We start from the raw sequence: 24,431 nt of genomic DNA on the forward strand, positions 1-24,431 counted from the left end.
TTTATTGTATAAACAACTGTAATGTAATAAGATTTTCATCATTTTTCGCTGTATAATATATAGATAACTTTATCACACTCTTTTTTATATAAAATTTAATTTTTTTCGAAAAAAAAATCATGGTTTTCTACTAATGAAACATTTCTCTAAAGAATTGCATCATTAGATTTCTAAAAAATAGACTTTTTGCCAAATAAATACTACTGTGTTGCGTTTCAGAATTATAGGATCGCTATTCTGTTCCAATCAAAAAGTCTCAATTTGTTGGACAGTGAAATTTCTTAAACGTGTATTTTGAAGTCTCTCAGCGGGAGCTAGGTTTTGATTTTAGACCCAGAGTTTCTTGGAGACATTTTCTTAAAATTTTTCGTAGATTACGTAGATTATTAATTTGTTTTTATTTATTGTAAAACTTTATAAAAAAAATACACTTCCCACAAATATAGGTAATACATATTCGAATTCATGGAACAATAATTACTAAGAACATTTTGAGATAATTCAACTAGTCATCATTTTGCGAGTACGAGGGATATAAAGGCCGAAAACCAATATGGCGATTGTGCTCATTTCTATCAGTATCTATAAAGGGAGAACTACTGCGTGTAGCCTCTTCGAATGAGGGAGGGCCTATTAAAAAAAAGGAGAAATAAATATTTTATTTTAAAAGCCATACATCGAATTTTGAAAGTAACACTTACCCAATTCCTGATAACTTGGTGGCAAATTATTGCCTCTTTGGTCATCCAGAGGTAGTTGGGATGCTGAGGGTGCCACTGTAATAAGGCGATCATTTTCCGCAGCTACTGCCGTTACCATAATCCGTCTCAGTGGCACGTTACCAATAAATATTGGTACACTCATACTATTGTCCGAAGTACAACCCGCCGTATTTAAGATCACCTTTAATGTATAACTTACACTTATAATACTCTCAGACTCGGTGGTGGGAGGTGTAGAGACTATACGGAAATTTCCATCATAAATACGACCGGTCAAACGTAAACAGCGGATACGATATGAGTTCTTATATAAATTGGTTTTATCTTCGCGTGTCTTGTGATGTGGTGTGCTGGCAGTAAAGATTATTGTCCGATTAAATTCGATGGTGTAGCCTTCAATATCGTCCATTGATTGATTTTGAACATAGAGTGAGTACTTGACTCTCTGGCCGATAGCATAGCCACTGAATGGGATTGTAAGCGTGGTATTAACTTTACCATTTAAAAAACACCAACAACATGATCTAAAAATATTCTCACTTTCAATGGGAATCTATGTGGAAAAAAATATGAAAATGATTTCGTTTAAAAGATAAAAGCAAAAATGTTAACAATTTAATTCTTAATTTCTCTACTCACCCTGAAAGCTGGATTTAAATTTAGATCCAGCAATTTAAGTACAGTCAACGGTTTACTAAACTCATTATGGAAACGAGACGGCCTAGTGAGTTTCAACATCAGTTCGTAGCGTATGTGACCGTGACGACCTTCACAAGAGGTTGGACAACTGAGTGGTAGAAGTATTTGAAATGTATATGTATGAGTTCCTGCCGGCAGAGTTCCCTCACCACATACGGTTGTGGTTTTGTAATAGTACAACTCATTGCCTTTAAACTGAATCGAGTTATTTGTGTATCTACCATCTGATTTTCTATACCTTTCCGTTTCAGTCCAACTTACTTTGCCCTCTCCTCGGAGAATAATCAGTATATCTGAAATTGGAGATATAAATAAAGGTTTCAGTTAGAGTCCGACCGATAATTCGGTTTCGTTGGGCATAATGTGAAATTCTAGAAATCACTTCTTCTGTATTCCGCGATCGCATGTAATGCATATTCGTGATTTTTTAGCATTTAACCGATATTCATTTATAAATGCATGTTCCCTAATGGGATCATTACACGCTGATGAGTCTTTTCTTCTTTGTGTATAAAAAGTATATTCGAAAATTCAAGCAAGATTTGAATTTCCCGCAATTTGTGCACAAAAGTGCTGAAAATAATAAAATAGTTTGGTTGGGATTTCGAACTGGGCCATACTTATTCGTAAATGAGAGTGGTCAAGTAGTGGCTGTAACTGCTGCTCGATATCTCGACATTATAATAATGTTCTTAAACAATATATCTATCAATATAAATAAAAATCAAATGTCGTTCATTGGTAATCGCATCACTTGAGAATGGCTACACCTTCGTCATAACATTGGTTTTTAAGGAAAGAAAAATTAACCACGCCCACTTTTTCGCCTGAACCGATTTGTCTAATTTTTTTGGAATATTTGTAAGTAATAGTTCATAAAAGTTTTTTACGGAAACAAAAATTTTCCACGCCCACTTTTTTAAATCCTCGAGTAACTTCATGCTCAAGTTTAACTGTCTACGCAAATTAGTCATGACAGCTCCCAATCGTCCGATGCACGACGCATTTAATCAAGAGTTGATACGCAAAAAACTATATGAATGCGATGTTTTGAGGGAATCAATTCGAACGAACGTTTCACTGTTGAATCGACAACAAAAGTATCTTATGAAAGTTGAGAGCGAGGGAACTGGAGGGATGTGTTTTTTTTTTGATGTGTTATATTGAGGAATAGCAGCTACATTGTCGGAAGGCGGTCGAACTGCTCAATCAGCACTCAAGTTGTCATTGAATATGCAAATCAAAAAATCGAACGTACAACATTTCCAAGAACACTACGATGAACAAAGTTTGGCAGCAACGCAAACTGATAGTTTGGGATAAGTGTACAATGGCGCACAAAAAGTCTTTGGAAGCATTAGACAAATCGTAGCAAGATGATTCTATTGGCAGGTGATTTTCGGCAAACATTGCCAATGATTCCACGGTCTACGCCAGCCGCTGAACTTAATACATGATTAAAGTCGTCCGATTTGTGGAAACACTTCAATTAATCCAAACTGACTACGAACATACGTGTCGAGCGGAAGAACGATCATTTTGGAGAAGTTTTTTCAAATCAATTGCTGGACATTTGCAACGGCAAAATCCCTGTTGACATTTCGACCAGCAGTATTCAATTTCACGTAGCTTTCTGCCAGTTTACCGAATAAAAATTCGAACACATCCGCAAAAAATTGGACAAAATTACAAAAATAATGATTGGTTGAGCGAAAACATTGATGTGGAGTAATTTAATTTTAAGATTCAAAGTGAAATTGCTATCGAATTGAGGACATACAAATCGGTGGATTCCGTTACTTCACATCATCTTAGGAAACGAGTTTTTAAACACACTGCAATTATTCGAATAGCCATCACATAATCTCCAACTGAAAGTCGGATCAAGCATAATAATACGAAGTATAAACCAACCACATATTTTTAATGGCTTTCGGCTTGCGATGTAAAACCTGATGAACACCGTTATCGAAAGTACAAAGGAGAAGAAGTTTTAATACCACACAGATCAGTAATTAGTGTCCAAAAATCATAGTACTGGATTTTGTAAATATCGATCCATAATTGGAAATAGCTCCCATATAAGGTCCACTGCCGAGAATCACAATAATACCCACAGAACTCTTGAAAATATTATTATTGAGATGAAACACAACCATAATAGGCTTTAGGCCTTACGTTACAATATTTTATGACGATCGGGCTCCCATATAAGGCCCACATTCGAAAAAACACACGAAGGCATATTAACGTCGATGTCGATAAAAAATTTAAGAGAAATTATTTTCAAGTAGGCAGAAATCATACTGCTGTATTAATGTTTTGAATAACCGCTGAGAGGCAAAAATTAATAAAATGCGTGAGATTGCGAGAGTTCTAAACATCAGTGATGGGATTTGTGGCACAATTGCGCCATTTTTGGCACTATTACGTTTTGAGTGGCACAATTGCACAGTCATTACTATTTTGGCCCTTTTTATACTTTTCAAAATAAATCTAAAAAAATAGTTTTAGCATTTATTTCGTAAATGGATATTAAAAATTATCAAGTTTACATAGGTTTGCCAGATACCATGGATGATATATTCAGCACTTTTTCCAATACAAATAGAATTCAATAAAAACTGTCTAAAATTACTGATTAAGTAATACTTTTTCATCTTTAAATATGAATACAATCAGACTTGGGCACTACCAATTACATTTTGTAATTAATTACAGGTCCAATTACCAATTACGTGTAATTGGTAATTGACAATAACCAATTACCAATTACACGTAATTTGTAATTGGTAATTGAAAAGTTATTGGCAACGCCCAAGTCTGAATACAATATTATTTAATTTATTATATGATTATTATGCCAACTAGCCTCAATAATGTCATAAGACACTGAGACTAATAATAATTTATAAACGTAAATATTTTGTTAATAAATTAATAAAACCTTTTTGAAAAAAGTACTATTTCAAATTGAGTCATTAAATTAAACATACTGAAGTTCGATTACACAGTGCAACTCGAAAAAATATAACCATATACGGACACCATTACGTGATAAAAGACCAAAAAAAAAAAGACCCGTGTCTCCCAGTTTTGCCCAAAGTCATGCAATTTTTTTATGAGCCCCCAAAGATTTGGGTCCTCGGAGTCATTTTTGCAAAAAAGTGATAATTTTCTCAGGCTCATATCTTGCAAAAAAAATTTATTTCGTACAGCTATTTAATGCAAAATTCCAATTCAAAGCGATCATAATTTCAAAAGTGTAATTTATTCTCATTAAAATTTGCTAAAGTTTACATAAAGTAATTAAATAAACGACTATGAATACAATAAATAGAGCCGCTAAAACACAATTTTCATTAATTTTGGTACAATATGAAAAATCTAATTTATCAATGCGACCAGATACAGTTTGAATAAAATCATTATTTTCATCTTGATGAAATCGTTAATTATTATTATTTCCACATTAAATTAAAACGAAAAGTCTATTTAAATAATATAATTTCAAATCTCTTAAATCTTCCTTAGCGCTGGAATGATATATTTTTTTAAAGTTTTCCTACACAAATACTTTTTCATACGCTGTTTGTACTTTCTAATTTACCACTATTTTTTAACAAACTGTATAAAAAATTGTGTCAAAAATGGATCCAAATTCCTTTTATTTTGTGAAAAGTAGTTTTGGTACTATTGAACCCATTTTGGCACAATTTATACATCAATTTGGCACTAAATATAAATGTTCAAATCCCATCACTGCTAAACATCATTATTATATTAAAATTACTCTCACTAAGGCTCAATTGATTTTTGATTAAATTGGGAACATACATGACAAATATTTGACGAAAAAGACGTAACCACTTAATAAAATATATTTGAATTATTTTATTTATTCCAAAAACTTATTTTACTTTGGATGATTCAAAACAAAAAAAAATAGTTTTAGTTTGACAGGTGACAGTTCAATTATCTTTTAACAAAAACAAAGTCCCTTTTTTATACCCTACACCACCATAGTGGGGAGGGTATAATGAGTTTATGCAGATGTTTGTAACCCCCAAAAATATTGGTCGAACACCCACCTTAAAGTATACCGATCGACTTAGAATCACTTTCTATGTGCGTCCGTCTGGCTGGTTTTGAAGATATTTCAATGAAATTTGGTATATATAAGTGTTTCCGCCCAAGCCTATTGAAACTGGCTGAAACTGCTGCATTATTTCACCCAGCCCCCATAAAAATTACCTACCGAAATTGGACTTTATCGGTCATAAATGTTTAATTTATATATGTATTCCGCTCAAAATAAGTTTTATATATACGAAATTCGTGTCACCAAATTTTGTTACGATCGGTCCATAATTAGTCATACACCCGCTTCCGAAAATCACTTTAACGTGCATATATCTCTTAAAAATTTTGGTATAAACACAAAATTCATCATAAATATCTTTCATATAGACATAAATCTAATGGTGATCAGTCCATATTTGGTCATAGATCTCATATAAGGCCGACTTCCGAAAATCGCTCACAAATATAAATTATTGATATTTTAAAAGAAACATGGTTTTGTTCATTTATTTAGTGTAGGATTTTACATGGTCGGACTTGACTTGACTTTCTTACTTGTTAGCATGTTGTTTTTGTGTAGTTCTGTCGTCACTTTCTATAAATTCGCCTTGATATATACTAGGGTATTCAATTAATCGGTTTTCTGATTTAATCGGTTAATCGAGCAAATAATTAATAGAGGTTTAGATTTAATCGGTTATTAATCGATTAATTTTAAATTATTCGATTAACCGAATAATTTCTATTTTACTTTTAAATTGAAAATAAAAACAAGAATTTTGTGTACTTATATAAGCATGTAGTTAATAAAAAGAACAAAAACATAAAAAACAAACAAAACATAACATTTAAACAAAACAATAAATAAACATTTGAGTTTTTTTAGGATTTTAGGGAGATCATCTGAAATAATCTTTTAAAAAAAGAATATAATTTAAATGATTTCTTTTTAAATGATTTTTTTAGTTTTAATAAAACTTGACTTAAAAAAACTGTCTCACTGATTGTAGATGTTGGAGAAATCGATAGTAAGGCATGATAGAGATATCCAATTTCTCAGTTATTTTTTCCGATTTTTCTAATCATATCAAATCTTCCTTCCATCATACCATGGATTTTTGAATGTTTTTAGATTTTGAATACTTTACTACTTTCTTTAAGTTGTGATAAAAGACTCGTTTCAGTAATGTCTTCAGTTTCGTCTATTACCATATCGTCCTCCGACACATTAGGACAAAAATCATCATAGAACATTCTAGAAAAAAGGGTAATTTCCAAATTCCTTAGTCAGTTTTCGTACTATACTTAAAAAAAACTATTGCTAGAAGGGAATGTTTACGAGTTAAGAAATAAAATTTGTGTGTTTAAAACTATATTTCTATACAAAGTGCAAAAAAGAATACATTTCGGTTAATCGACACAAATTAATCGGTTTATTCGTTATTTGAAAATCGACAATTTTGAATTATTCGAACAGTTAACCGTCCAAAATTAATTGTTTAACCGATTAACGGTTAATCGATTGAATACCCTAATATATACTAAGTAATGAAAATGAAACACGCACACATCTGTTAAAAAGAACTTTAAAACAACAAAAATATCTGTTTTTGAAACATTCAGGGTTGGAAAAATGAACTTTAGAATGCTGCATATGTTTTAAAACATTCATAAAACGTTATCAAATTTAAAGAATTCTGTTTTACACTTACCTCTTATATCTTTGGGAGCGCTTGTGTTTAAAACAATCTCACCACTTACAGTGTCACCACTTTTGTAAACCGCATTGGGATTGTTTAATTGGAATTCGCATGTTGAAGGCATTATTTGTTTGTAGTTATATGTTTACATGTACATATGTATGTATTTTCTATTGCTATTGTTTATTTGTAGTTCATAAAAATATAACTCAATAGAAAATGTTCAGAAAACACAAAAATTTAAATGCGTCGTTCAATATTCATTCCACCAGATACTTTTTGTTACTAATTCTATGGATTTTTTTATTTATCTTGGCATATTATCTACCAAATTTCCTAAAAGTAAACATGCCTCTTTCCTCAGGGAAAGTCAAATGATGAAATGAAAGAAGAGAGTAAATGAAAAACGCGGCGCCCGTTTTTCATTTACGCTTCTCGTACGTGTGTTCAGTGCTGTAAGGCTTTTTTGGGAAAAATCGTCAAAAATATGAAAAAAAAAATCGTCAAATTCGTCACAAAAATTAAAAAAAAATCGTCAAGACTTAAAATCATGTTGTTTTCTATTTAAATTTCTTTTTAATACAAATTTTATTTCTTTAAATAAAATTCATCAATAAAACACTAAAAACATCGAATTTTTCATAATATTCACATAAAAACTATTTTTTAAATACTATTTTAAAAATAAAAATTCTTCAAGGGTTTTTGTCTCAAAGAATTTCTTGTCTTAGTTTTATTTATATTTATTTGACTAAAAATACTGATGAATTTTGTAAAACTATTAAGTCATTTACAAAATCACATAAATTCGGAAACGCAGGTTTATTGTTTGATTTGACCTATTTCCAGAAAATATTAAAATCGAAAGAACTTGCACTTATAAGCAAAGACTCGATAGAATTAATTCTTAATTCCATTTTCGAACTCAAATTAAACTGTATCTCTTAACCATTCCGGTAATGAATTCATTATGAATTAATTCATAGACTTAATTCATTTGTCCTTCAAATTTATTGAATTCATTCCTATGAGAATCAATTCCTTATGGAATCATTAAAATGTTCTTGAAATCCATTACAAAATAGCTTTGAACATGTTTTGAAAGATTACATTTTTTTTTTAGGTTTTTATTGGATTTGAATTAACACAAATTTTATGAATATTTTTACAATTAATTTAACGATTAAAGAATTATATTTAAATAAAAGCCCTTGAAAGAAGCTAAAGCTCAAGCTGAATTAATTCGAAGCTCTGGGCTGAATTACCGCATTCGATATCGAGTAAAATGCATCGTAATTTTATTATTTCCGATTATGGTATTCGATATCGAGCAAGAAATTCGATATCGAAATTATTTTTCGATACGATAGCTCACGAATGAGATAATTTGATTTGATTTATAAGCCAGCAGCTTAGTTGAATATCAACTGATTTTTAGTTTCTCAGCGGATTTAGAAAGAAGAAACTGAGGCCTATCGAATGGTATATATGCTATTTAAGTTGCCTTGAGAAATCTTAATGTATTCCTCACACCTACTCGACAACACCTACCAGAAAAATAGTTCATTCTTATTTGTATCTACAACAAATTGATTTTAAATTTCAATTGTACATTGTTTTAGTTTTACATAAATTTCAAGAAAAACTTACTCTCTTTTTTATATATTTATTTTAATTTCTAAAATAAAATTTAAGTGAAAAAATCGTTGGCATGTTAGCGAATTTACAAAAGAAATCGTCAAATGTCAAATCACTAAATTTACTCAAAAAAATCGTCAAATTGACGTAAAATCGTCACACCTAACACCACTGCGTGTGTTCACGCATTGTAGAGAAATAAACAACTTTTATCAGTCCAGCTTGAGCACTCAAACAAGCAGGTTGTGTATCGCACATTTTTAAGAATCAGCGTTGCCAGAGAAAACAATCTTTCCCAACTGTTTAAGATGTATGATGAACAATATGAGATGTGGAATTGCGGAAATGAGACTAAAGCTTACTGGCAACACCGATTCGTGGTGAGAGCGGAGAGAGTATAACTAATACAACCGTAAAATGTAATAGTATGGGTTGAATTTCCATAAAATTTAGACACTCCTTAATATATCGTCCCCTTAGTAAAACAATTGTGTATAATTTTTTTGACATTTCGAAATAATTGAGTTTAAAATTTTTGTTTTATTATACACCTAGAACAAAAGTAATATTTTAATTGATCTTTTGACCCACTTTGTGGAAGTACAATTTCACCAAAATTTGACCACATATAAATTCTCTTATGTAAATTCTTATATACTATTGTTTTATTGAGGGGACGATATATTTCTGTGTTTATCGTGTGTGATGTCACAAATGATTGCCTTCTTTTGCCACGACTGCAAATGGCTTGCCACACAAGAAACTTCTTATGGAATTTTGTTTATTTTTTTGTCCGGTATTGTTTTTGAGCATTAACTCGTCCATCAGAAACATACAAATCTTGACCCAGAAGTTGTAAAAAGTCTGGCAGTACATAAGTTTCATCATCCATCACACAACAGGTGTATTTTATTTATAAAATTTGAATTTAATTTTTTTCGCTCGTTCTTTTGCTTCTAAGTTCTGTAACGCATTGCGATCTATAACTTTTTGAACGTTATACGACTTTAACCCACACAGAAAAAATTATATTTCAATTCAAATATTTATCCCATATTGAACTGATTTCAATTATTTCATAATTAAATCATGTATTCATTTGCTCAAAAACAAAATTTCTTGATATTTTCTATTGAATTTTGAGTTTTGAATTTGATTATTTTGACAATTGAATATACAATTTTCGTTATTGGTTGAATTTCAAATACAAAAATTATTGAAATGATAATTCTCGTAATTGAAACACAAAAAATAACAAAAATGTGTTTTCAATTACGAAAATTATCTATTCAATAATTTTTGTATTTGAAATTCAACCAATAACGAAAATTGTATATTCAATTGCCAAAATAATCAAATTCAAAACTCAAAATTCAATAGAAAATATCAGAAAATTTTGTTTTTGAGCAAATGAATACTTGATTTAATTATGAAATAATTGAAACCAGTTCAATATGTGACAAATATTTGAATTGAAACGGTTAAAGAAATAGTTCTTTCTGTGCACCATTAGATTTGAACTTTACGAGCTGCTTTTGTGATAGAAGTGTTCGGTGCTCTTCAAAGGAGTTGTTCGACTTCCTTTGCCTTACGAAAATCTGTTAGATCTGTTTCTTCTTGATCCAGGTTTTCTTTCAATGTTCCATGTTCTTCCTTATACTGGTTAATGGCCTTTGAAATAGTGTGACGATAAACCATAAAATCTTTGGCTACTTTTTAGAAAGTCCATATTGACATTTGTTGAAAAGTTTTAATTATTTTTTTTAACGTACTTTTTTCACTGTCCATTTTACCGAAATGACAGTTGAAAATTATTGATTTAGAAAATATAATATCTGACATATTTGATATTGATGTCAAACTGATTACGAAATTTATTTAAAAACAAGTTAGAGAGCTATATTCGGCTGTGCCTAATCTTATATACCCTTCACCAAATTATACTTCAAAATAAATATTTTTAAGTAAACAAAATTTTTTTTTCCAAAGTTGTTTTTTTCATTTTTTGGAAAAAAAAATTTTCGGTTTTTTTTTCTAAATTTCAGATTTTTTTTTTTAAATTTTAAAATTTTTTTTTTGTTTTTTCAATTTTTTTAATATTTAGCGAAAAAAAAACTTTTGGTGAAAATTATAGGTCCAACTTACTATGTCCTTATATCGTCGTTGCAAAGGTTTTTGAAACATCTATCATTAGATATCCATATTGTCTATATCAATGACTTAGTAATCCAGATGTAGGTCAAAAATCGAGGTTGTCCTGGTTTTTTCTTTATATCTCAGCCATTTGTGGAGCGATTTTCTAGATTTTAAATAGCAACCGAACCGGAAGAATTCCGGAGATATTGATGTATGAATCATGTAAGTAAGATATTTGAAGGCTTCGGAAAGTTCATTTCAACAGACAGACAGGATATGGATCTTCATTTAATTCGCTATAAAGATTTTTTTGTTCTTGCGCATAAAACATGAACCGATCCAAGCATTTTTGATGAGTTTTGTATGTATACTGTTATTCTATAGGTATTTATGTACCATAGATTATTTTCCGGGTAGGAAAAGGCCATCCTAATGTATATGTACCAAAGTAATCTTCATTATCTTTTAGCTAATATTTGTTATACGTTGTTTACTCTTTTTGTAAAAGTTGTCAAATAGAAGATAAATACATATACTGCTAGTTTGTTTAGTACTTAATTATGCTAATCAAATTAAATTTACATTTATGAACCTAAATGCTGCTTATAAATAAATATTAATTTGTTTTTATTTAAAATATTATAAAAAATATATTTTCTATAAGTGTAGTACATATTCGAATACATAGAATAATGATTATTGAAGACATTTTGAGGTAATTGAACTAGTCATCACTTTGCAAGTATGAGGGATATAAAGGCCGAAAACCAATATGGCGATTGTGCTTATTTCTATCAGTATCTATAAAGGGAGAACTACTGCGTGTAGCCTCTTCGAATGAGGGAGGTCCTATTAAAAAAGGGTAAACAAATATCTTATTTTAAAAGCCATACATCGAATTATGCAAGTAAAACTTACCCAATTCCTGATAACTAGGTGGCAAATCATTGCCTCTTTGGTCGTCCTGAGGTAGTTCGGGTGCTGTGGGTGCCACTGTAATAAGTCGATTAGTTTCCAAAGGTACTGCCGTCAACATACTCTCTCTCAGTGGCACTGTACCAATAACTATTGGTACACTCATACTATTGTCCGAACTACAACCCGCCATATTTAAGATCACCTTTATTGAATAACGTACACTTATAATACTCTCACCCTCGGTGGTGGGAGGTGTGGAGACTATTAGAAAATTGCCATCAAAAATACGCGTGGTCAAACGTAAACAGCGGATGCCATATGATTTCTTATGTAAAGTGGTTTTATCTTCGCGTACCTTGTGATGTGGTGTGCGGGCAACAAAGATTATTTTCCGATTAAATTCGATGGTGTAGCCTTCAATATCGTCCATTGATTGATTTTGTACATATAGTGAGTACTTGACACTCTGACCGATGGCATAGCCACCGAATGGGATTGTTAGTGTGGTATTAACTGTACCATTTGAACAACACCACCAGCAGGAACTAAAAACATCCTCGCTTTCAATGGGAATCTATATGGAAGAAAATATGAAAATTATATCATTCATAAGATTAAACTAAAATGTTAACAATTTAATTTCTCAATTTCCCTACTCACCCGGAAAGCTGGATTTAAATTTAAATCAATCAATTTAAGTACCGTCAACGGTATACTAAACTCATTATCGAAACGAAACGGTCTATTTAGTTTAAGCATCAATTCATAGCGTATGTGACCGTAGCGACCCTCGCAAGAGGTGGGACAAAGCAGCGGTAGAAGTATTTGAAATGTATATGTATGAGTGCCGGCCGGCAGAGTTCCCTCACCACATACGGTTGTGGTATTGTCAATATACAACTCATGGGCTTTATACTGAACCGTGTGATTGGTGTAAGTACCATCTGATTTTCTACGCCTCTCCGTTTCAGTCCAACTTACTTTTCCCTCGCCTCGGAAAATTATGCGAATATCTTAAATTAGAAATAAAATTATTGGTCTTATGTTCAGTAATCGGCCGAATACCGAAAAGATATAATAAACAAATAGAACGGAAGGAGAGAGAACATCACTGGAAAACAAGTAAGATAGCTATTTTCGGCTGGTCCGAATCTTTTATACCCTTCACCAAATTATACTTCAAAATAAAAATTTGAAATATTTTGTTGATTAAACACACAGACGGACATCGACTCCGATATCTATAAGGATCCAGAATATATAGGAGCATTTCATGTCAAGTGAACCAACTTTAGTTCTATTGGATAGCAACTCAGACACAATTTTTCAACGAGAACGGTCGAGAACTCTCTGAGTTAGAGGAAAAAGGGCCCATTTTGAAAAAAACGTCAAAAAAGTTTTTGACGTTTGACTTAGGACCATATATGCTTAATTTCATGTTTCTAAATCCATTGTCATATAAAATTCAAAAAGTACCATTAGATGAATAAAAAAGTACATATAGTTCAGTTCTCACACTTTGGTACCTAAATATTGTACCCTATTCCTAACACAAACTTCACTCAGATACAAAAAAAGTACCATTAGGAGAAAAGTACCAATTTCCCTTTTCTTCCTTGAAACAATCAAGTTCGAACTTTAAAAATATTCCATTTTGCCAAATTTGTTTATGCTACAGACATGTCTCAAAATATTAAAATCTGTGTTAATGTGCCCAAGAAAAAATATGTTTTAAAAATAGTACCAAACTGTTTACCCGGATTTGGCCCAATATACACCTTGGCACTCGAGTTCCAAATAACACCCTGTTAGTTAATTTTTGTACGAATCCAGGAACCAATGTTTAAAAATTATCAAAATTGGCTTAATAATTTCAATAAAATGTATTTTCCCGATTTTATCCCCTTTTTGGTACCTTTTTTATCCCCATTGCTTTGGTAAAATTTAATTCAAATAAATTTCTGTATCGTGGTGGGAGCTCATAATAAAATATTCGTATGTCTATGTCAAATTATATTTTATGAAAAAGTACCAAAAATAAACACAATTTTTATCCCTTAAGGGTTCGAATTTCAAAAAAGTACCTAACTTATATTTTTTATTTTTTGTTAATTAAAGAATACGATTTAAAATTTGTTTCTGTGTTTATTGGTTTAAAATATACATAGGGTGCAAAAAAAGTACCAAAATACAGTTTTTACCCGTTTTCTCCCTCTAAAAGTTTCGAATTTCCAAAAAGTACGAAATACCTGTCAGCTTATTTTTTAAATGGAGTAACATGTTATTTTAAGTTTTTTTGTATCTTTATTAGTTTTGAAGATATAAGGTTACCGAATTTACCCGTTTTTACCCCCTAAACGTTCGTATTTCCAAAAATCCCTTCTTATCGGATCGTTTTGGGGAGGGAGGAACCCACAGTTAAAATTTCGTGATTCTAGCTTCAGCCGTTTGGGCTGTGCGATGATGAATCAGTCAGTCATTCAGTCAGTAACGTTACTCTTTTATATAGATATATAGATTGTCAAAATTATCAAATTCAATACCCAAAATTCAAAATTCAGTTCAATATGTGAAAAAAGTTTGAACTGAAATATAGTTTTTTTCTGTGTAGTGTTTTGTATTATCCATACATTCTTACTTGTTTTAGCATAAAAATGGTCTACGTCTCTGTTTTACTAATTTGAAAATATCTCATAATATTTTTGAATAACCGCTGAGAGTCAAAAATTAACAAAATGTGCGATAGTGCACTTGAATAACAAACACAAGAGATATTTTTAAATTCAAAAGATCATTATTATATTTCAAATTACTCTCACTAATTCCCAATTGATTTTTTATTAAATTCCGATTAGAGTATCTAAAACTGAAACCGAAAACCGGTCAACCGGTTTTTTTATTTTAGAAATATTTATTCATATTTAGAAAATTATAGGATTTGACAATATTTCGTAGCATATACAAAATAATTGCACTCCTTAAATATTTAAAAATGTCAAATTTCAAATTCATAATACATATGTATCTTATTAGCGTCCACAAAACGGGAATAGAATGACAGAACATAAAGATTAAATTTTAATTATGTAAATTAGTAAGCAAATTAATGGATTTTATGATAGGAATAAAATTAAAAGAGGAATTAAAAGCAAAAAATTTATTTATTGTTCTGAAAAACAATAAAAACAAATTATGTGTTTTTCTTTAACAAAAATGTCTATACAAATAATATATAACCGGTGAACCGTTTTTCGAAATTTGCCGGTTTTTTGGACGCTCTAATTGCGATCATATATATACTACATAAATAATGAAAATCTCTTGAAAAGAAATTTAAAACAGAAAAAATATCTCTTTTTTAAATATTCAAGGTTAGACTATTGAACTTTAAAATGCTGCATATGCATATGTTTTGAAAACATTCACATAACGTAATCAAATTTAAAGCATCCAGATTCATGTTCTGTTCGTCACTTACCTCTTATATCTTTGGGGGAGTTTGTGTTCAAAACAATCGCACCACTTACTGTGTCTCCACTATTGTAAACCGCATTGGGATTGTTTAATTGAAATTCACATGTTGAAGGCATTATTTGGTTGTAGTTATATATTTATATGAATGTATTTCCTAATAATAAAATAATTATTATTTTCATTGTGTCAGCTATTGTTTCTTTTTTGTTAATTAATTCATAACAAAAATATAACTCAAGAGAAAATATGTATTCAGAAAACACGAAATTTAAGTGCGTCGTTCAATATTCATTCCACCAGATACTTTTTGTTACTAAATGTTTAGATTTTTTATTTATTATTTACCAAATCTAAATAGTATCTTCCAACAGTAAACATGCCTCTATACGAGAGTATACAAAATAATTAGTTTGTCTGGCTCTGAGAGGTAACAGCAGTGTTGTCAGATTAGGGGATTTTTCCCCAAATTGGGGATTTTATTTTGTAAATGGTGATAAATAATTGGGTTTGGGGAACCGTTGGGGCAATATTGCATGTTTTAGGGATTTTTGGAATCTTTTTGATGATTTTTATTTTTTCGTTTTAGTTTTCGTATTTACTGAATTGTTCTATTTAATTTATGTAAGAGTTTATTTTAAAATCGAAAGAAAACATTGAACTACAAATTTAAGTCTGGTAAGTCGTCAAATTTCAACAATAAGCTATTTAACATTTTATACTGGCAATTCCTTGTTATTATGTGTTATCAATAGACGTGAATGATTGTTTTAAGGAAGGATACATAGACAACAACTAGATAGGAAACTGAGAGCCAAAAACCTAAGTCTATTGTCAAAAACCTAATTCATGAGAATGTATTTGTGAAAAGAGAGTAATTTTTCCATATATATTACTCTCTCCTTCCGTTCTATGTGTTTATTCTATGGAAGGATATTTCATTTCAAAATAAAATGGAAAATTACACTATCAGTTTTTTACACTTGGTGGTTATAGTTTGTTAAAATACAACTTTTTGTGAAATTTTTATCTGGTGTAAAAGTGTAGAAAAAACAGAGTGTAATTTTAAATTTTTTACCTTTCGTGAGAAAGGTATATACATATAAGTTTGTCATTCCGTTTGTAATTTCCACAATCTAATTTTCCGACCCTATAAAGTATATATATTCTGGATCCTTATAGATAGCCGAGTCGATTAAGCCATGTCCGTCTGTCTGTTCGTCTGTCTGTTGAAATAAACTTTCCGAAGCCCCCAAATAACTTGCATACACGATTCATACATCAGTATCTCCGGAATTCTTCCTGCTCGCCTGCTAAATCGAGAAAATCGGTCCACAAATGGCTGAGATATTCGGAACAGCAGAACATAGCTCTCTTACTTGTTTTTAAATAAATAACCTTTATAAAAATAAAGTACATATAAATCTGTATGAATTAAAATTAAACTATTATTTTCACTGCGGATATCACAAACTGTTTTTTGGTTAATTTCGGGGATGAAAAATTTTGGGGAGAAGTCTCGAAAAAAATCTGGGAACGCTGGGTAACAGTTTTTGTTATGTTAACAGTATTTTGTTAAAAAATACCTTTTTCGTGCACTTTTGTTGAAAAAATATAGGAAGACAACTTTTTTTTTTACCTTTTTTAGAATAACTTTCAGGGTCTCTTAATTTTTCACTAACAATATTTAGCAAAGTTGTAGCTACGGTAAAGTTGAACAACTCTTGAGAACATATCAATGCATTCTGAACGTGTCTAGTCACTCTAAATAGCACATATAGATCACTTTGTACCTTAACAATTTTAGTTTTTACTATTTTTTTAACGCTAAAACAAAGATTTTTTGTTAAACTAGTATGATCAAGTCCACACTTCTATGTTGTGCTGTATTGGCAAGTCTACGTCTCTGATCAACTGACTCACGACTGCAACCTCTGCCTATTATTTATAATGCTGCCATCTGTACTCTAGATTGTTCTTTAACTGTCAAAATTCGAATTCGAATACTGCGTTTCCAACTTACGATCAAATCAACTGAAAGCTTTCATTCAATAATTCAATAAGACATGCTACAGCCTGCCACTACAGCACTGCTATTTGAAAGCATTATGCTACTTTTAAATCAGCCCTTAAAATCGTTATATTTGAATTCAAGTACAATTTCGTAACTATATACAAAAATCGATTATGATGATAGGCCCATAATTCATCATAGCCTCCATATAAGAACCACTTCAGGAAAACACATTAACCTCCACAAATATCCAAAAAAAATCTATACTGAACCAAAATTTTACACCGATCAGTAATTTGTATCCAAGAATCGTACTACAAGATTTTTTAAATATTGGTCCATAAATCGGCATAGCTCCCATAAGGTCCACTCTTGTTAATAGCGTTGTTTATATGAAATTCTACTAAATTAGCCTTCAAATACTTAGGACCATAATAGGACATAGCATCCATATATTAAACCGAAATAGTAGACAGATCAGTAATTTGGATTCAAAAATCATAATACATAATATTAATGCAACTAAAGGCAGCTTTGAAAATGAAATCTGTGAATGTATTTCATTTTCAATTTCCCCTGATTTTGTTCAGTGTTTAAAAAGCTACGATAACTAACAAATTTTTAACTGTTGCTACAACTACTGCTTCAAAAAAGTGTATGTAGCGGTAGCAGTAGCATTTTTCTTTTTTCATTTTCTTGTTTTTTTAAAACTACTGCTACCTTCAAAATATAAAACTCTTAACAGAGCAGTAGTAATAAAACATGAATTGTAAATGGAGTAGTAGCATAAAAATACAAATCATTGCTACTGCTCTATATCGAGTTTTAATTTTTAAGGTAGCTGTAAAGTAGCAGTTGATGCAGCAGTTAAGGTAGCAATAAAAGTAGTCAAAAAAGAAAATCTTCAGTCATAACACCAAAATTTACAGAATTAAACACTTTGTGTTGTTTTTGTTTTGAGAGAGTTTGAAAGAATTATTCGATTTTATTCGTCTCAGATGTTCGTGTTGCTAACAGAAAGATCGTGTTTTCTGTGTGTATAACAAAAAAGCCGAACTTTTGTTTACAACACGACCAACATACACAAATATACATTCACAACAACAACACATAATATAATTTTTTAGCTGAAGATTTTTGACTTATTTTATTGCTACCTCAACTGCTACTTAGCTGCTACTTCAACTGCTACTTAACTGCTACTTCTTCTACTACCTCAACTGCTACTTCTATTACTACTAAATTTTAAAAGTAGCAGAATTAATAAAAAACTAATGACTGCTACATCAAAACTTTTTCTTTTTTAAGGTAGCAATAGAAAATAAATTACTCTGCTACTTTTAAATTTTTCTTTTATTAGTACTACTACAACTACTGCTACAAAAATGTGAAGGTAGCAGTAGTAGTAGTAATTATTGACTCCGAGTTTTTATTAATTTTTTAACTAGACTACTTGTGTTTTTTCGTTGCTACTGCTACTTGTAGTCTAGTTTTTTAAACACTGATTTTGTTGCTGATTTTACTGGTTTCTGCGTGCAAATAACTCAAAATTAGTTAGGCCATATTTTTTTTCCACGCATTTTGCATAGTCGACACAGATAACTCTCCTAAACTTTGTTTTATATTGTCCACTGCTTTTTGAAGGGAACAAAACTTTCAACGACTATAATGAAAACAACGTTAATCGAGACTACTTAAACCGAGACATTACTGTATATGTATATTTATTATTAATGATTAATTTTATTCTTTTTTTTTTTGTTTGCTGCTGATGTGTACCGTTTTAATTTTATATGAATTTTATGAATATATTTTCTAAATGCTTAATTTTGCTTTTTTTATCTTTTTTTTTAAAGCAGTTTAGCTTTATCTGGCCTTTTTTGAAGTCAATATAGCTTCTTTTTTTGCCAGCTCCTGGCAACACTGGCGAGGACATACAAAAACCGTTTTCAAAGATTTTGAAACACCTTCAAAATTTTTATTTATTTTTTAAAAAAAACACTTTTAGGGAAGGTTGTTGTACTCTAGTACCTCTAACTCACAAATTTTTAAATACTCCAAGAAACTAGGTAAGTTTTTATAAAAGGTTTTGCATTTTTTTTCTTAATTTTTCAAATTCAAAAATAGCTATTTTAGTTTTTTCAATGAATTGTCAGTGTTTTAAAGACAATTTTATATTACTTGTTAAAATCGGTTTATATTGGCAAAAGTTATTAAAGCTTTTGTTAAGAACTAGATTTTCTTTAAGCATTGTTTAAATTTTTATAAGCTTTCATAAGCAATGAAAAGCTAAAAATATCAAAAAAGTTGATAAATTTTGTTTATTTTAAGAGAATCTTAACAAAAACAATACCTATAACTTGTAAATGTATAAAAAAAATGCAAATCATGTTATAGCGTAATCAGTTTTCTTTCCAAATCCGTTGAAACATTTTAAGTCGGACAAAACCTAACTGAGTTACAGGTCTTAAAAAGGGGTTTTTTTAAAATAACTTCTTTGTTATTTTACACAATTTGTAATGTACTCAGCAAGACCTATAACCCACGCTAGGTCGTTTTGCAAGTTTTTTTTTCACGTAGCTCCGTGTTAAGGATTAAGGCTATTTTGAGGTAATTCAACTAGGTATCACTTTGCGAGTACGAGGGATATAAAGGCCTAAAACCAATATGGCGATTGTGCTCATTTCTATCAGTATCTATAAAGGGTGAACTACTGCGTGTAGCCTCTTCGAATGAGGGAGGGCCTATAAAAAAACGGGAAACCAATATTTTATTTTAAAAGCCATACATCGAATTATGTAAGTAACACTTACCCAATTCCTGATAACTTGGCGGCAAATCACTGCCGCTTTGGTCAACCAGACGTAGTTCGGGTGCCGTGGGTGCCACTGTAACAAGGCGATCATTTTGCGAAGGTACTGCCGTTTCCATACTCTCTCTCAGTGGCACTGTACCAATAACTATTGGTACACTTATACTATTGTCCGAACTACTTATGATCACCTTTAATGAATAACGTACACTTATAATACCCTCACCCTCGGTGGTGGGAGGTGTGGAGACTATTAGAAAATTGCCATCAAAAATACGCGTAGTCAAACGTAAACAGCGGACACCATATGATTTGTTATGTAACGTGGTTTTTTCTTCGCGTACCTTGTGACGTGGTGTGCGGGCAGTAAAAATTATTTTCCGATTAAATTCGATGGTGTAGCCTTCAATGTCGTTCATTGATTGATTTTGTATATACAATGAGTACTTGATACTCTGTCCGATGGCATAGCCACCGAATGGGATTGTAAGCGTGGTATTAACAGTACCATTTGAACAGCTCCAACAGCAGGAACTAAAAACATCCTCACTTTCAATGGGAATCTACATATGTAAGTATATGGAAGAAAATGTGAAAATTATTTTTTCATTCGCACGATTAAACAAACATATTAACAATTTAAATTCTAACCCCCATAACTATTCATAATCAATGTTTAAATTTATAAACGGTTTATTAAACAAAATTAGTTTTATAAACCTTTGGCAAATTTAAAAATTTATTATGAATAAGGCCTTAAATTTCTTTACTTACTCTAAAAGCTGGATTTAAATTTAAATCCAGCAATTTAAGTACCGTCAACGGTTTACTAAACTCATTATCGAAACGAAACGGCCTATTTAGTTTAAGCATCAGTTCGTAGCGTATGTGACCGTAGCGAGCCTCACAAGAGGTGGGACAACGCAGCGGTACAAGTATTTGAAATGTATATGTATGAGTTCCTGCCGGCAGAGTTCCCTCACCAAGTACGGTTGTACTATTGTCGATATACAACTCGTTGGCTTTATACTTCACCGTGTGATTGGTGTAAGTACCATCCGATTTTCTACGCCTCTCCGTTTCAGTCCAGCTTACTTTTCCTTCGCCACGGAATATGATGCGTATATCTGAAATTATAAATATAATTAAAGATTTTTGTTAGATTTCGACGGAATACCTGTACTCAGTAATCGAAGTAAAATTTGACCGAATACCGAACGATTTATAAAGAAAAATATATATTTATTGTTAAGTTTTTACCTTTTAAAAATTGTGAATTATTTCCTTTAAATAAACCAGATACTTTTGATTGCAAATAAATGCAGTTTAGTAGTTTAAAAATTGTAACAACTCTTTATTTATTCAAACTTACACAATAACAGTTTTAATAATCACTATGTGTTTTTAATACACACCCACTTAAAATACATTTTATAATGTACACGACAATTGATGTTAACTCTAATAGCGCCTAATGACTGCAATCTTTCGAGTAGCTTCTACAATTATCGGATAAAACTAGAATATTCGAATTCTAGAGCTTTTAGCAGCTTCAGTGTTAATGTTACCAGCTTAAACATTTAGTTCGTTACATACCGTTAAATTTAATGTGTGTGCAAAAATAATAAATTTGGTACTGGGTAAATTAACTTATACCCTACACCGCCATAGTAGATTAATCGAGTCCATTTTGAAAAGTGGGCTCTGCACCGAATATTCTGTGCAGAATATTCTATACCCTTGATGGTGGGTATAGAATATTCGGCACATGGGAACTTGAATCAGTTATGGTCTGAACTGTACAGAATTTGATAGAGTTATTAATTGCTTAAACTTTAAATGTCTTATGTCGAAATTTATATTAATATCATTATATGAGGAGCCGCAGAACAAAAGGTACTTTTTCGCACCTTTTCAAAGATTGTTTTTTGGTATTTTTATAATACATATTTAACAAAACGTAAAACACTAGTATAAAACGAAAAAAAAAAAATTATTTAATTTCAATGTGTAATTTGTTTACATATTAGATCAGGATTAAAAACATTCATTTAAAATAGTATCGTTAAAAAAAACATACTTTTTAATTTAGTTTTAAAAACTAAATTAAAAAGTATAAATTATAATTTCCATTACAATGATGTATATAAGGCCTAAAAAATGTTCGTAGAATATTTGAATCCTTAAATGTCCTTTTTGAAAGGACTTTTTTTAATTTTTTCGAAAAAAGTGTCAAATTGTCCCCTAAAGAGAGGAGCTAAACATTAAGATCTTCCACAAAAATTATCCCCATAAAATTCCACAATATAACTCTGACCATAAGAATTCTCTCAGATATTAACTTACAACATTTTTTTCAGTTAGTATACTGCTCCCTTCGATCAAAAAATTAAAACTTTGACCCACTGTAAAAAAAAAAATTCAGACCAGCTGGACTATAAGTTTATTCTACAAAAATGCTCTACTCGGCATGCCCTTTCAGAATTATAGGGTCGCTATTCTGTTCCAAAAATGCTGTTGGACAGTGTAATTTATTTTTTAAAACTTATAAAATTGTTTTCTTTCTGTGGCCAGTAACGCAAAGAATTCATGCCTTCTTTGCGTTACTGGCTACAGAATTTTTAAAAAATAAAAAAAATTATTTCTGTCCTTTTTTCAGAATATTTTGCTTTTAAGAATTTATTTTCATAACACAGTACAACATTTTTCAGTTCATTGCTTTGGGACTCAATTCTGACAATTGTACGTGAAAGTAGCCCCAAGCATAAGAACGTCTGCATCATTAGTTTTGTCAAATGGGCATTTTTGCGATTTTTAAGGCACCTTTTTCGGGTAGGTATGTTCCGTGTTTTTTTTCTACTATTCAATATCTACAACTTTGCTTCAGCCACAAAAGAGATATTCCGTACGGTATACGAGATATAACCGTGCTAAAATGTAGACAAAGTGATAAAAATCCACCTTGAGGAAAAAAAATTCGTATGGTCATTAAATTATTACGGCAGCCAACTTGACAAAACTAATGATGCAGAAGTTCTTATTTTTGGGGCTACTTTCACGTGCAATTGTCAGAATTGAGTCCCAAAATCAAATGTACTGTGTAATATTCTAAATGTTGAAATCTTGACATAAAATTTAACCTGTGTAAAATGTATTAAAAAAAATTTCATATTTTTTTTAATCCAAAAAGTTTAAAACATGATGTTTGCAACAATTTTTATTTTTGGTTACTTTTATAACATTTTGGTTATTTTTTTTAATCAAACTTGGTTACAAATATTTTGAGGTTGTGGCAACACAGTTTCTGATTAAATTGCGATCATATGTAAAACATAATTTTCATCTCTTGAAAAGATATATAAATCAGTAAAAAAAATACATATCTCTTTTTGAAACATTCAAGGTTATACTAATGAACTTTAGAATGCTGCATTTGCATATGATTTTAAAACATTCAAATAACGTTATAAAATTTAATGAATCCAGAGTCATGTTCTATTTGCTACTTACCTCTTATAACTTTGGGGGAGTTTGTGTTCAAAACAATCGCACCACTTATAATGTCTCCACTATTGTAAACCGCATTGGGATTGTTTAATTGAAATTCACAAGTTGAAGGCATTTTTTGATTGTAGTCATGTATGTACATATATGGACAATATTTTATAATAATAATTTAATTATTAGTTGCATTGTGTCAGCTATTGTTTCTTTTTTGTTAATTAATTTATAGAAAAAAAAACAAGTCAATAGAATATATTCAGAAACACAAAATTTAGTTATTCAATATTCATTCCACCAGATATTTTTTGTTACTAAATGTTTAGATATTTTATTTAGTATTTACCAAATCTAAATACATAGTGTCTCTCAAAAGTATACGAGAGTACACAAAATCATGAATTTGTCTGGCTCTAAGAGATAAAAGTTTGCTAATTTAAACAAAAGAGAAAATAATGTTAAGCAGTGTTGCCAGTCTATCATGATTGCAGAAAGGGTTAATTTTAATTTTTGTGCTGTTATTATAAATACTAGACTTCATGTTATATTTTTCTTAAGTTTCATCAAAATCGGCCCAAAAATATATAATATTTCGCTATTTTTCCATGAGAAATTCCAAATATTGAAAAATTTCACATTTGACCTTCTCGATTTAAGGGTTTCCGATTTTAGTAAAACTTTCACACTATATTTAAAATTGCATGGACTATAATATTCTGAATAGCTTATACTTAAAA

General features: G+C 30.6%; 3 protein-coding genes across 3 annotated transcripts; all 3 read right to left on the minus strand.

The window, feature by feature from the left end:
• Positions 1–389: 389 nt before the first annotated feature.
• LOC135949020 (arrestin domain-containing protein 3-like) lies at positions 390–7,458 on the minus strand. The gene is made up of 4 exons (XM_065498478.1): positions 7,217–7,458; positions 1,362–1,714; positions 702–1,275; positions 390–630 (listed from the first exon to the last, which is right to left on the minus strand). The coding sequence occupies exons 1-4, from the start codon at positions 7,326–7,328 to the stop codon at positions 506–508; spliced, it is 1,164 nt and encodes a 387-aa protein (XP_065354550.1). The 5' UTR covers positions 7,329–7,458; the 3' UTR covers positions 390–505.
• Positions 7,459–11,575: 4,117 nt separating this feature from the next.
• LOC135948827 (arrestin domain-containing protein 3-like) lies at positions 11,576–15,674 on the minus strand. The gene is made up of 4 exons (XM_065498281.1): positions 15,375–15,674; positions 12,557–12,909; positions 11,897–12,470; positions 11,576–11,827 (listed from the first exon to the last, which is right to left on the minus strand). The coding sequence occupies exons 1-4, from the start codon at positions 15,484–15,486 to the stop codon at positions 11,703–11,705; spliced, it is 1,164 nt and encodes a 387-aa protein (XP_065354353.1). The 5' UTR covers positions 15,487–15,674; the 3' UTR covers positions 11,576–11,702.
• A 4,175-nt stretch (positions 15,675–19,849) lies between these two features.
• On the minus strand, positions 19,850–23,986 carry LOC135948828 (arrestin domain-containing protein 3-like). The gene is made up of 4 exons (XM_065498282.1): positions 23,704–23,986; positions 20,968–21,320; positions 20,195–20,756; positions 19,850–20,125 (listed from the first exon to the last, which is right to left on the minus strand). The coding sequence occupies exons 1-4, from the start codon at positions 23,840–23,842 to the stop codon at positions 20,001–20,003; spliced, it is 1,179 nt and encodes a 392-aa protein (XP_065354354.1). The 5' UTR covers positions 23,843–23,986; the 3' UTR covers positions 19,850–20,000.
• Between the last annotated feature and the right edge of the window lie 445 nt (positions 23,987–24,431).

The sequence above is a fragment of the Calliphora vicina genome, chromosome 1, assembly GCF_958450345.1.
Source record: "Calliphora vicina chromosome 1, idCalVici1.1, whole genome shotgun sequence".
Lineage (NCBI taxonomy): Eukaryota > Metazoa > Arthropoda > Insecta > Diptera > Calliphoridae > Calliphora > Calliphora vicina.